Source organism: Phalaenopsis equestris, unplaced genomic scaffold (assembly GCF_001263595.1).
Source record: "Phalaenopsis equestris unplaced genomic scaffold, ASM126359v1 Scaffold000002, whole genome shotgun sequence".
Lineage (NCBI taxonomy): Eukaryota > Viridiplantae > Streptophyta > Magnoliopsida > Asparagales > Orchidaceae > Phalaenopsis > Phalaenopsis equestris.
Genome location: NW_018164444.1, coordinates 28819822 through 28833187, shown reverse-complemented (window position 1 = coordinate 28833187; position 13366 = coordinate 28819822). Strand labels below are relative to the sequence as shown.

General features: G+C 36.8%; 1 protein-coding gene across 2 annotated transcripts in view; it reads right to left on the bottom strand.

Moving 5' to 3' along the window:
- Positions 1–13366, bottom strand: part of LOC110033209 (pentatricopeptide repeat-containing protein At2g41720) — a 38047-nt gene that overhangs the window by 532 nt on the left and 24149 nt on the right. Inside the window, exons 8-9 of one of the 2 annotated variants that reach the window (XM_020737120.1) lie at positions 4953–5057; positions 1421–1541 (exon numbers count right to left, since the gene is read on the bottom strand). In XM_020737120.1, the coding sequence (XP_020592779.1) occupies positions 1421–1541; positions 4953–5057 (226 nt within the window). Of the gene's footprint in view, positions 1–1420; positions 1542–4952; positions 5058–13366 lie in introns of those variants that run through there. The other variant, XM_020737137.1, reaches the window with a different exon arrangement.

Here is a 13366-nt window from a genome sequence, read left to right as displayed (position 1 = left end):
GGTAAAAAGACTACAAAGCTAAAAAGGCAAGTACAGGGAACCTGCCGACTCAGAAATATTTCCTATAATGGAAGTAGACTAAACAAATTACTTACTAACTACTTACAAATTGGTAAAAAACATGGACTGAAGTGTCCAAATAGTCTCTTGATCATTTACAGGGGGAGCATTTTAGTCTAAAAGTTTAAAAAAGTATTAAACTAGTCCCCAAATTCATTCATTGGAGCTTAAATAATACTCACTGTAGACTATTTCAATACATATAAAGAGTATGAGGATTAAATTGATATTTTTATAAACTATGGAACTGAAATGACCCCCAAAATGACATGATAACTCAAAACATTTATTGAGAAAAAAAAATCAAAATTTATGTCTCTAACTCTAGAGAGTGATAGTGAGAATTCAACAAGGTCTAACTTCTAATCAAGGATCAAAATCTCAGAATAGATAAAGGATTAGATTTTTCACATTCACAGAAGGAGCTTTATTCATGCCACAAATGCTCTGATATACTCAAAATTTCTACACTGTTACAGATGAAAAGAAAAAACAAACAAACAAACAGTAAATAGCTTGCTAAGAAAATTGTTAAGAAATAATGAATTATTTGCAAATTATTAGCCAACATAATGGAAACGACTAGAACTGCAACATGGAAATCAACATATTCAACCTGCATTCACACCTGCTTTGAATTTATCATTGAACTCATTAAATATAGTTCTGATTCCTACCTTGGGAATTAAATTTCAAAAGAGAAAAAATTTTGCATAAGTGTAATACTTATGGTGCTTCATCAAAAAAGCAAATGTATCGGCTTTAAGATTAAAGATGTTAAGTTGAAAGAAAATAGAATTTACTAATAGTGCAGCGCCGTCAATTTATTCTGGTAGAAAATTCTAAATAAAATCATTATTGTAGGCTAAAACCGATGGCCAAGGTTCAAATATGTGCTAATGTGTTCGAGCATATTAAACAAAATATTATAATTTTAAATACGAAGTTATGATTATTCAAGAACACATACTATTTATGAATAACTTTGCATGATGAAAAAAGAAAAAGATTCAACATTTTAGATGATGAGCCTATAGCATAAACTGACAATAGTAATTAAATAAAATGATATATTTCAGCATGTCGAGATGAGCATTTTAATTTATTTATGTTTCGACTGTTTTGAATTAAATTTAAAAGATGATTATGTAATTATAGCTTTCTGGAAGTTTTTTTTTCCAATAATAGTAAAAAAAACTACAAATCCAATAGAAAAAAAGTCATGTACTCTCTTTTTTAAGACTCTTTTGATAAACATGTTTTCTGAGTATGGTTCTGAACTTTTTGCAACGGAACAAAAATTTAAATTACGAAATTATATTAGTAAGCGGGAGAACTATGGAGGTAACAGCATCCTTACTTATTCTTTCTCGAATGAGAACAGCATGCTTCATGCTTTTGTCCTTTAAAACATGGGAAAGAACACTGCGATACATTTGAAGTGATGGTCGTAACCCTCCATCCTCCATCCATTGTAATATCTATAAACAATCAAACAAGTCGAAGAAAAAATGAAAGAAAATGAAAGCAAATTTGCACAAAATGATGGAGATAGAATTTAAAACGACACAAAAAAAAAAACAATGCAAGAAATGGAACAAAGAACACATTTAAATGGAAAAAAATAGCGTAATAAAAAACACATTCTATAAACAAGATTTCATCATTCCATCGTGATCAAAATTAACTTAGCCTTATCCCAGCTTGTTGGAAACTACTTTAGAATCTTTCTTTTCTTTCGAAACATACCACCCAATTCTTATGTATTTACTATTCACATATATAATATCTCTACTTTAATTTATACATTTGTACCACTCAAATCTCTCATATCACATAAAAAATAATACTAATTTAACTTTTAAAACAAGCAATACACCTTTCCATGTACAATAAGTAAGGTGAAACATATGTAAAATTTGAAATTTAGGTGTCAGATATGTAAATACATAAGAATGAAGTGGTATGCCTGTGAAACTTCATTTTTTTCCCCTTAATTCATTTTTGTTGATTAATACATCAGTTATCAGGCCCCATTTGTGAATTTCCTTTTTTCACAACTACTTTAGTCACCTTTTGTGCAGCCTTGTTATTTCATAATTCTTACACATCAATTGAATCAACTTGGCTCATGCACCTTTTGCTCTCCACTTTTTACATGTGTAACCTTAGTCTTCCTACTAACCTATCTTACATAGGTCTGCATGCATGATTATTTATGAATTGGCCTTGGCCTATAGTTTATACCCCAACTCCCAACCATAAGGCCATGTATATGATCCCTACTCTTCACACTATTGGCCATGTCTCACTTTATAAAAGTACAAATCTAAGATAGGCCTTTATCCTTTATCTTGAATAGTTAGAACTTCATCACCTTTTTAATATAACAATTCTTCCCTATCCTTCTCAGTTTTGGCACAAATTCAACATAATAATCTTATTTTTGTCACACTCAACTTAATTTTGAATTCATTCCTCTTTGCAAAAAGCTTGAATTCATATAATATAACTAATATAATTGTGATTGTGTAAACCTTAGCTTCATTTCTTTATAGGTACTTTTCATATTAACCACGTCGCATGATATCTAAATGCTATTTTATTTTTTCATGAATTTCATTGTTCTCTTGTAAAATATCCAAGATATTTACACATAGTACACCCTAATTGATCTTTTAAAAATACTACTTAATTTTATCAACTTCAGATACACTAAAAATTACATGTCATGTGCACAATCAATATTCTACAAAATTTAGTATCCTTCTAATAGTTTTCTCAATTGTTCTAATGTTTCACTTTAAAATGGCTTTGATGCAGGGCATGTAGGGAGCCGGCTGAACCGGCCATGAGCTGGACTGGCCAAATGCTGGATCGGCCGGCCTCTAGGGGCGGGAATTACCGTCCCCTCCGCAACTCATTTCCTATTTCAGTTCTTTCCACAGAGAGTTCCTCTTCCTATTCCATTGTCTACTCTATCTACCACCTTCCAAATCTATTCCTTTCCAAATTACAATCTCTTCATATTCATATTGCTAGGATCCATTTTATATGTTATGTCGCTTACGGTAAACTAGTTTTTGATGAGTCCAGAATTCAATTTTCTTCCTTTGAGGCATTCTTCCCTTCCGAGGGTTGTATCCAACGACAAAATGGTGCTCCGGCTTTAACTCGTCAGGACATATTTTTGAAGCTCCACAATCTACAACAATGACACATTTCAACCACTTAAAAATGAAATGTGAGCTGACTGAACCAGATGAGCACATTATAACCCAGTACCTAGGGGATCTGAAGACCGGTATTAGCAATATATGGTACAGTTGCAGCCGTATTGGTCACTTGGGGTTGTATAGACCTTAGCACTGAAAGTGGAAAGGCCGGCCGCCGCCACGAGTCAGATGGCCATCAACAGTTGGCGTCGCCGCAGGAGCACACCTAAGGGCGTTGACATCACTCCTACACTGCTCAACTTCATCGCCTTTTCACATACAATCACACAAAGCCATGAGATTGGAGAACCGATTCGACACAGAGGAGATAGGCTCGACTTCAATACAAAGCCTACCCCATCTTCGTCACATGTTGCTCCTATGCAATTCACGACCTCCCCGAGCAGACATCTCTTTCTCTGCCTACCCTCATGTAGAAGCACACACCGATTAGTGCAATTGAATCTGTGCCAGCCGATTCCAATATACAGGGAATTACAAAAACTCACATGCATGACATTTTTTTCTAGGCTTTTTTTTCCCAAACTTTTGGATGAATGTCAACAATACTTCCATGCCACTGCCAGGGGAGGTAGCTAATAAAGACATTTCAAGAGCAATGCATAGAACACCATAATCGATAAAAAATTATCCTCCTACAAATATAAACATCCTTAGAGTCAATTATACATAAAACTAACTAAAATCGCAGTAAAATGTGCTCCCAATTGTGTCAAAATGAAGCAAATGGGGTTGCTCGAAGCCTCTATTCTTTTGCTCTTCATGGTGAGGTGTTTGCAAGCGGTCAGGTTAGACGTCGAACAAGGGATATGAGAACAAGGATGAGAAGAAAAGGGAGGTTTGGTTGAAGGAGTTTTTATAGTCGAGAAAATGAAATGAAAAAACTTGAAAAAAAAAAGATTTTGAGTGTGCGGGGGGCTGGAAGTCCTTATATTATTGACAAACCTATAAACTAAGTTTTATTTATTTATTACTATAATATAAGTATCTCTATTATCGTCAATTTTTAAAGAATATGTGTATTCGTGCATACTTCCCTCTGCAGATTCCCTCTCCTCACACGTGAGATCAGTGATAGGCCTACCACACCATCTCATTATTCAAAATGCATTAGAAAGGTCCATTTGCAAAAATAAACGATGAATTCACAACATTCTTAGTCAATTTCTCATACACAGTTGTCTTCAATCATTTTCCTACCTACTAAATAGATTTGCATATCAAATATGAAGGTCAACACATGCAAAAAATAGTTTTGATAATGTTTATAAAATATATTATTAAACCATCCTTACGATTATTAGGGGCATTTACAAACATAACATTCCAATCCTATGAATTTACATATCTAACCCCTAAACTTTTAAATTTATACCATCCAAATCTTCTAAATCACATAAAAAAACCACCATTTGAACTTTTAAAAAATGAAATATACCTCTTTCATGCATAAGTATGGTGGTATGAATGTAAAAATTAATGTACAAGTGTTAAATATGTATATACATGGCAATAGAGTGGTATGTATGTAAATATTCCTTAATCTCTATCAACTGATACTACATCTGTATGACATCTGCTCGAGTTAATAAATATAGAATGCCGAAATAATCAGCTTAGAAATCATAAAAACGCACATTACTTCATTATCCTCACCTCAATATATTTCCTCCATCTACCAGCAGCCAGAAGGTTCTTCAATACAACTGAATAAGTGGTAAAGCTGACTGCACTTCCGGAAGCTATGATCTTGTGAAATAACTGAAAGAAAGAACAGAAGTTCAGACTAAAAGATCAAAAGATTGTGCAATCACAAAAAAAATAATAAAAAATCAAAGTTGATAAGCACATCAGAAATTTAAAGAAGTGGGCAGAATTTAATATTTGTAGATCATTTGTCAGAAACGATTGCAAGATTAGTTGACCAACGAGTCAGTTAAATGAAGGAGCTTAAAATGTTCAAGTTGCACGATTGTTGAGATGTTACAATTAAGGGACCCTTATATACATGCTACCAATTCCTATATATTTACACATCTAACACCTAAACTTTATCTTTACATTTATACAACTCAAAGCTTTCATATAATATAAATAATACCATCACTTTAACTTTTCAAATGTAAAATACACCTTTCATGCATAGATGTATGTATAAACTTAAATGCAGGTGTTAGATATGTAAATACATGGGAATTAAGTGATATGTATGTAAATCTTTCTACAATTAATTGCACAAGCTAAAATTGATCAATGTTTGCTAGAAATTTTATGCCTAACATGCTTGCTCCAAATAAGTTGCAGGTCCATTAACTAGTTCATCATTTTTTAAAATCATTTTATGTGATTTAAAGTAAATTTAAAAAGGGATGTAAGAATTAAGGGATAGAATATGACCTGAACCAACCAGTTATTGCCCATTTCCTCCCAAGTGCGAGTCAGCCCCTCTTATGATATCCTAGCTAATTGACCATAATGCCCCCTTTAAATTTACAAAATCAATGAAATGGGGGGGCCTCATGCATAAGGTTAAATGTGCCGCTGGGTGCTGCTAAGATTGAATCGGCACCGGCTCAACAAAGAGGTTGAATCAGTAGGCCCTAAGAAGGGTTGCCGCCGTCTTCTTTTCCTCCCCCTCCTAGTTATCTTATTTTTTTTTTTATAAATAAGTTGTTATTTGATTTTAGGGTTCAGTTTTTTAAGTGTTTGAGAATTTTGTCCAGCTTGCCATCGGCGGTTGTTTTCCCGTCTAGGACTGCATCTCGTATCTGAAGGCGACGTGCTCTGGTTGTAAGTCGTCTAAGGCACCCATCCTTCCCTCCTTTTTGTTGTCACTACCCACCACTCCCTCTCTTGGTTCCCTATCACCAGCCGTAATCCCCAGCCACTGCTATGCAGCCAGACCCCATCCACCTCCCGGTGGTTATCATATCTCACTCCCTTGTCACCTGTTGTTGACGCACCCACCTTACTCTCCAGGTGCCCTCACAACCCTTATATTTGTGTGTTTTGTATTGTTTTCTTATTATTATGAAGAGTTGTCATTGTATCATTTGCATTTTCAGCAATAATATTTATATTTTTATTGTAGTTTGGATTGATTCCGGTATTATTTGGAATCAGAGCTAGCTCAACCCTAGCCTATCCTAAAATTTCATAGCATCTGCCATAACCAATAAATTTTCTTTCCTACCACCCAATACCTTGCGCACTCCCACAAGTTCCAAAGCCTAACCATGTCAACAACGAGATACATGTCAGAACCTACCCAAGATAAGATACAACAGGAGATTTGTCGTCTTCAATAGAGGTTTGTAGAGATTGATAGCGAAACCCGGGGGAAGATTACGCTTGATCGAGGTCTGGAGAGTCAACGGAGAGAACGTGAAGAGGATCTGAATCTGTTCCATAAAGAAGACGTCGGTAATGAGGAATACAGGCCCCAAAGCTTTGAAATTCTGTATCAAAGAAGGCCGATATAAGCCCAAATAAGGACGCATGGATTTGAGCATTAAAGTGGATCTACCGGAGTTTCATGGAGGTATGGATCCAAACGACATTCTCGAATGGCCACAATTTATCGAGTGAATCTTCGAGTATAAGGACATGTCAGAGGCTAAATGGATAAAACTAGCAATCATCAAGTTGAAGAATAATGCCTCTCTGTGGTGGAAAAACCTGCAAACAAAGAAAAAGAGAAAACAATGATAAGATTACCAAGGGGAAAACGACGAGAAAAGAGATGCAGGAAAATACATGTCACCCCACTACTGTCATGACATATTTTTGAGGCTCCATCACTTGCAGCAGCGATACCTATCATTGGAGGAGTTCATAGGGCAGTTTGGCCAATTATAGATGAAATAAGAGTTGTTCAAGACAGAAGAACATTTGATAGTGCATTATCTGGAAGAATGAAACCTGCTATCGGCAACGTCGTACAACTGCACCCCTATTGAACGTTGAGAGATGTCAATACCTTAGTCATGAAAGTGGAGAGGTAGCAAAAATCGAGTAGGCAAACACCGCTAATCAGACAACTATTTGCAGTGAGAGACATCAGCAGGAGCCTGTCGGTCAACTTTTTTTGATGATTTGAAAATATGGATATGAAAATAATTTTTGAAATTTAATTTAATATAATAGATATATAATTTGAGTTTTATAGTATGTTTTAATTTTTGATATGTTTTAATTTTTGAAAAATGAGACCAAATGGATCTTATTAGTTCAATAGTTTGCATAATTGTGTCTGATACCGTGAATACTACACCCTCTCGAAAGATAAGTGTAGATCTCGGCGATAGACCCAATCCTGCAAACTAAGAGATTGGTGACATCCGTTTGGTCTGCGAACCTTTTATATATTTTATGTATGACTGACAAGTTCTCATATTTAATACAAATATTAAATAGGGTTTATTTTACCCGGGTTCCAAGTTCTCTATAAAGGCAAGTCTATATAGTTAATTACATCTCAAATGATTATGTTCAATTGAGAAAACTATCGGTAATGATCAGAGGTATTAGTTTTCAAGATTCCAAAGTTTATGTTTTCACGATAGGACGTGGAAGGGCAAATGGGAGTGGCTCAAATATGAACAGTTATTTCAGAAGTCCAAAGGAAGGAACAGGTAAGGGATGTCATAGATCATGAGGAGAAACCTCAGTAACTTCCCAGACTATCCTACTGTGTGACTGCATTTTTAAATATGATGTTATTCAATTATTTAATCCTGTCAATTTTATTATTTAAGACTTACATTTGCATAATACCTGATTATGCAAATAACCTGTGGAGATAAGAGGGTTTACGTCGTGTCACACGACAACCTCGGAACCTAAGATGAGTTAGGACTTACGCTGCACAACATGGTTGCACAGGAGTCTAAAGAGGATGTGAGAATTTATGTCACGCCAGGCGAGCTACCACAAATTTCTATGGGTTGTTATGTTAGGAGGAGAGAATGATAAAGAAAATCCTCTTGTTGTTCGATCCAAGCCCCTCATCGTAATAAAGTTGGCTCCAAGCTCCTGTCATAGCGATGACTTCAGTGTTTAAGTGTTTGAGATTGGCGATTTGTGTTTCCCAATTTTGGTGTCAAAATTTGATTTTGTTTTGCTTCAGTTTTGGTTTTGCATGCAGAGTAGTCAAATTGCAGGTAAATAAAAGGTACTTGAAAGTTAAAATGCAGTAAAGTAAAATGATATAAATAAACTGTGAAAATGTACCTGGGCATTTGCTACTGTTGTGCGATTAATATTGTGATCATTGAATGATTTGCAGCATATTTAGGGTCTGTTTGGGACAGCTTGTGTATTTCATGATAAGCTGCTTATCCTAAAACGCGGCCTACGGGCCAGCTGCGGTGGTCGACCCGCGGCATGCATTTAGTGTAAAAACACAAATGCAGTTTTGGATAAACTAGCGAAACGCGCGAACCAAATGGTACAACGGCATTTTGAAAACGTCGTCTGCACTTATAAGCTGCCCCAAACAGACCCTTAAACATACTTGCAAGAAAAATAAATAAGGCAAGAAAACTCAACATGAAAGTCATAAAAACGAGTAGTAGAAATCACGAGCAAAAGAAACCTGTAACCACATATGACAGCTCAGGACTAGGTATAAAACATTGGTAAAAGTGGGGGCTCAGAGCTAGGCTATGTGCTTCCCGACCTTGAGTAAGAGTTGTCAACTCGACAATCTACAGGAAGTAGTTCTTAACCTCAATCCAAATGACTAACCATGGACTTTTATAAATTTTTATGGAAAAATTATTTGATTTTTATGAAAAAGATGTTGTTTAAGACTTTTTTATGAATAATATGAAAAAGCTGTTGTTTAAGACTTTTTTATGAATAATTCTTTTTAACATGCAAAAGGGATTATGTTTTATTTTCATAAATATTTTTGTAAAGTCATATAGTCCACAGATTAGTCACTCTAATCGCGTTAGAACTACTGACATCCTGATATTATTCTAATAGTACCACTTCGTATGCCTCGTTTAAGCACACATAAGCAATGTCGTCGTCGTCATCGCCCTCGCCGGTATTATTCTAATAGTACCACTTCGCATGCCTCGTTTAAGCACACGTAAGCAATGTCGTCGTCGTCATCGCCCTCGCCGCCTAGACCCTAAACTCATCCTAGTCCGATGATCCATATGTGGCGTTAACAAATTTCTCCAATTGTCAGGAGGATTTGACTGTAATATTCAAGCTCAAATCTCGATGCATTGGGTTTTACTATAGATTAAGTCATGACGAGAATTCCACTATTTATTTAATTAAGGAAGCATGAAATACATCTCGGTGCATCCTAGTGTCTGGTATCCTAATCAGTTTGTGAATCAGGGACAAGTGTCAAGTTTCGTTATTTATTCGAAAATCAGGTGGAATCCTAATCAGTTTGTGAATCAGGGTCAAGTGTCAAGTTTCGTTATTTATTCGAAAATCAGGTGGATGAACGTTCACCTAAGGTGTGCTTCTAAAATCTAGGAAGCCTATACTGAAAAATGTGTGAATGAACTCTCACCTAAGGTGTGCTCCTAAAATCTAGAAAGCGTGTGCTCCTAAAATCTAGGAAGTCTATACTGAGAATTAGGTGGATGGACTCTCACCTAGGGCATGCTCCTAAAATCTAGGAAGTTTATATTGAAAATTAGTTAGATGGGCTCTCACCTAGGGCATGCTCCTAAAATCTAGGAAGCTTACATTGAGGGCTAGGTGAATGGACTCTCACCTAGGGTGTGCTCCTAAAATCTAGGAAGTCTATGCTGAGAATTAGGTGGATGAACTCTCACCTAGAGTGTGCTCCTAAAATCTAGGAAGTTTACACTTTAACTTGTGTTTAAAGTGATTTAAAGTATTTCACCCTCAAATAAGTGTTTTCCAACTAATTAAATCAGAAATTCACAATTTTTTTTTGACTTGACCATTGGGCAAGAGGAACAAAACAGAAGAAAGAAAAAGGCCGACCCTACTTCCAAAACTAGCAAAGCCACAGGACAAAATAGCAAATGAATCGGCCTAAAAACATTTAAACTCTTTCAAAATTGTAACTAAATCGGACTCAAAAAGTGCGTTTAAATCCACTCAAAGACTGTTTTGATCAACCCAAAATTAGCAACATTTAAAGTTTCCAAATCAATATGTAAATCAGGGCTTAAATGATGTCCAAAACCTTCCTGAAATCAGCCCCAAATAGCACTTTAAAACACTCCAAATCAACACTTTTAAAACCGTGAAAGAACACCCATATAAACCCAAGACAAGATTTTCAAAACAACTCTCAAATCATCCCCTTTTAAAAGCTTCAAATGACATTTTAAAAGCTTAAAGACAGGCCACAAAACAACTCTAAACCCCATTTGTTAAGCCCCAAACCACGGAAGTGTAGAGCAAAGAACAGTAAAAACGTCAAGCTAAAATGACATTTCGATTCTTCTTCAAAATATCAATAATACCGAACAGCCGACCAAGAAAAATCGTTTGAAGATTCATCTACATACCCCACAAGTCCTATGCATTTACATCCCTAACACTTAAACTTTCAATTTCTACACACATGTCACCTTGATTTTTTTTATATACATGAACATAGCTTGCGCTAGATATGTGGATATGTAAGAATTGAATTTTTATATATCCCAAAGATCCTTCTTATCATATCAAAGAAACCCATAAAATTTGAAATGTAACTTTTCGTGCGCAAGGTGGCGTATAGGTAAACAAATTTAAGTTTGGGCGTTAAATTCGTAAATGAAACTTAGGTGTGAGATAAATAAACGTATAAGAACCGGATGAAATGTACATAAACATTGAACTTTAGGTGTCAGATATGCAAATACATAATAATTGTGGTAAGTACGTAAATGCCAACACTTTCACATATCAATGTGCATAAGATTGGTATCAATAACTAAACTGGAAAATAAAGCCGTAGGTTTCTTGTATGTCAAAATCATTAGGCAAATAGTTGAAAATACCGAAGATTAATATATTGTAGATAATAAACCAAACGGTTAAGTTGAAATCATTAATCATGTATAATTCAACACTAAATATTTGTCAAACAGTCGTTCCCCTCTGCACATAATTAGTTCATGGATTGGCAAAATTTATCATCCATATTAAATCTAAGCAAGATAATCTAGAAATAATACCAAAATCATCCATAAAACTGCAGTTTAGGTGTTAGGCAAGTGAATACACTGGATTGAGTGGTAAGTATGTAACTCTTGTTATGTCGTGTACGCTGCAAAGAATAAAGAGGAAGGGGAAGAGGTATACCGAAGCTCGCTGGAGAAGAAGAGGATGAAGGAGGAGTTGGTCTGGGTTGTGAGGGTTGTATCAAGCAGCGAAAGCAGCAGTTTCGGCTGCTATGGAGTCGTGCAGGGCTGTTGTTGCATGAACAGGAAGACGGGATCGAGCGGTCAAGGAGGCAGGCCGAACGACTTCTGTCGGATGAGGAAGAGACGAAGCTTCGACGGGGAGGGAAGTGAGCTTCCTGTCGAGCGGAATCGAGCCGAGCAGGAGCTTCGCTTTGGAGCGTGAGGCGAGCGAGGGCTTCTTGAGAGAGGAAGAAGGAGCGGGAGAGTTTCTTCATCGCAGGGAGGAGGCAAGGTCGAGCGGGAGTAGCAGAGGGCTTTGGTGTGGGGAAGATGCGAGAGGAAGAAAAAAACGGGTAGGGAGGGAGCGAGTGCGGGATCGGGAAGGGAGCGAGTGAGGGAGAGATCGAGATCGGGAAGGGAGCGAGTGCGGGATCGAGAAGGGGGCGTGCGGGAGATGATCGAATCGGGAATCTTTTGTCGTAGGGAGGAAAGAGGAGACGAGGCAGGTGAAGGTCTCGGTGCAGAGGGAGAGCTCGGAATCTCGTTCTGAGGAAGGAGGAGGCTGAATGCATTTAGTGGGATCTTGTATCCGGGGAATTGCAGAGAAACGTTACAAGATATTGGCGCGCGGAATTAATGAATTTCCAATGGGGGAGGAGTTTTATTTAGCATATAAGAGCTCCTAATTAAATTTCATTAAGACTGATTAAATAATTCATTTGAAATTTGAAATTTGAAATCGTTTAGCCTGAGTCCAACCTGAATCGAACCCGTCGAACCTGGGTTGAGCCTGGGCCCAAATACAGCTAATAAAAAAGTGCATCGACATTTGTGCTAGTCGCTCACGCGCGAAACCAAAATGATATGGGCGTCCTTCCTAGCCAAAGTTGACGTTCCGGACGCGTCGGTGTGATCCGTTTCGTCATCCGTGGTCATCCGGACGAGTTCGCTGACAGGCGAGTCGATTTAAGTCAAAATCGTGTGTGGTGCAGCGAGTGTATTGCCGAGTCACCGAGGGTTCACCTAAAGTCGTACGATCCTGTAGAAACTTATTTTCGGGTCCTCTACATGTTGGTCCTTAGCCTTTGCAAGTAGAAGTTGAGTGCTTGGAATCACTCACGCGAGTTCTTCACAAAAATGATTCAAGAAACGGTTTGAAGTTCTACGAGAAGGGGACTCCCTTACTAATCTGCTAAGATGGTCAACAAGGAACTCCTAAAGTTAGATTTTGGGTTATGGGAGTAAGAAACTAAGATCTCACTAAAAATGAGGTCATCTCAGGGAGCTGAGAAAACTGATTCAAATAAAGACCGAGTCATACCGAATGAAAAGTCCGAGAAGAGTTGTACACATACTACAGTCCCTACCAGAAAGTTCTTAAGATGATTGCATCGCCTTCACCTGTCTGATCAGCTGAGTCGTGTCTTTTATCGAGCAAAGCGCGGTGGAAGAAGTCAGCGACGAGGAGACAGCTGAGAAACAGGGTGAGGTGTATCATCTTCCACCAAATGAGCGAAAAATACTCATGGTTCAACGGATCTTACAGATTGAAGATATGAGGGATCCACAGTGGCTTCGCCACAGCATATTCTACATCACTTTATAATTTATCATGATTTTATTCTATTTTTTTAATTAGCAATTTTAATTGATTATAAATCTTTGTAGCCTTGTAGTCAATTAATTTTTTTAAAAAAAAGATACTCATCAATTATATATATATATATATAT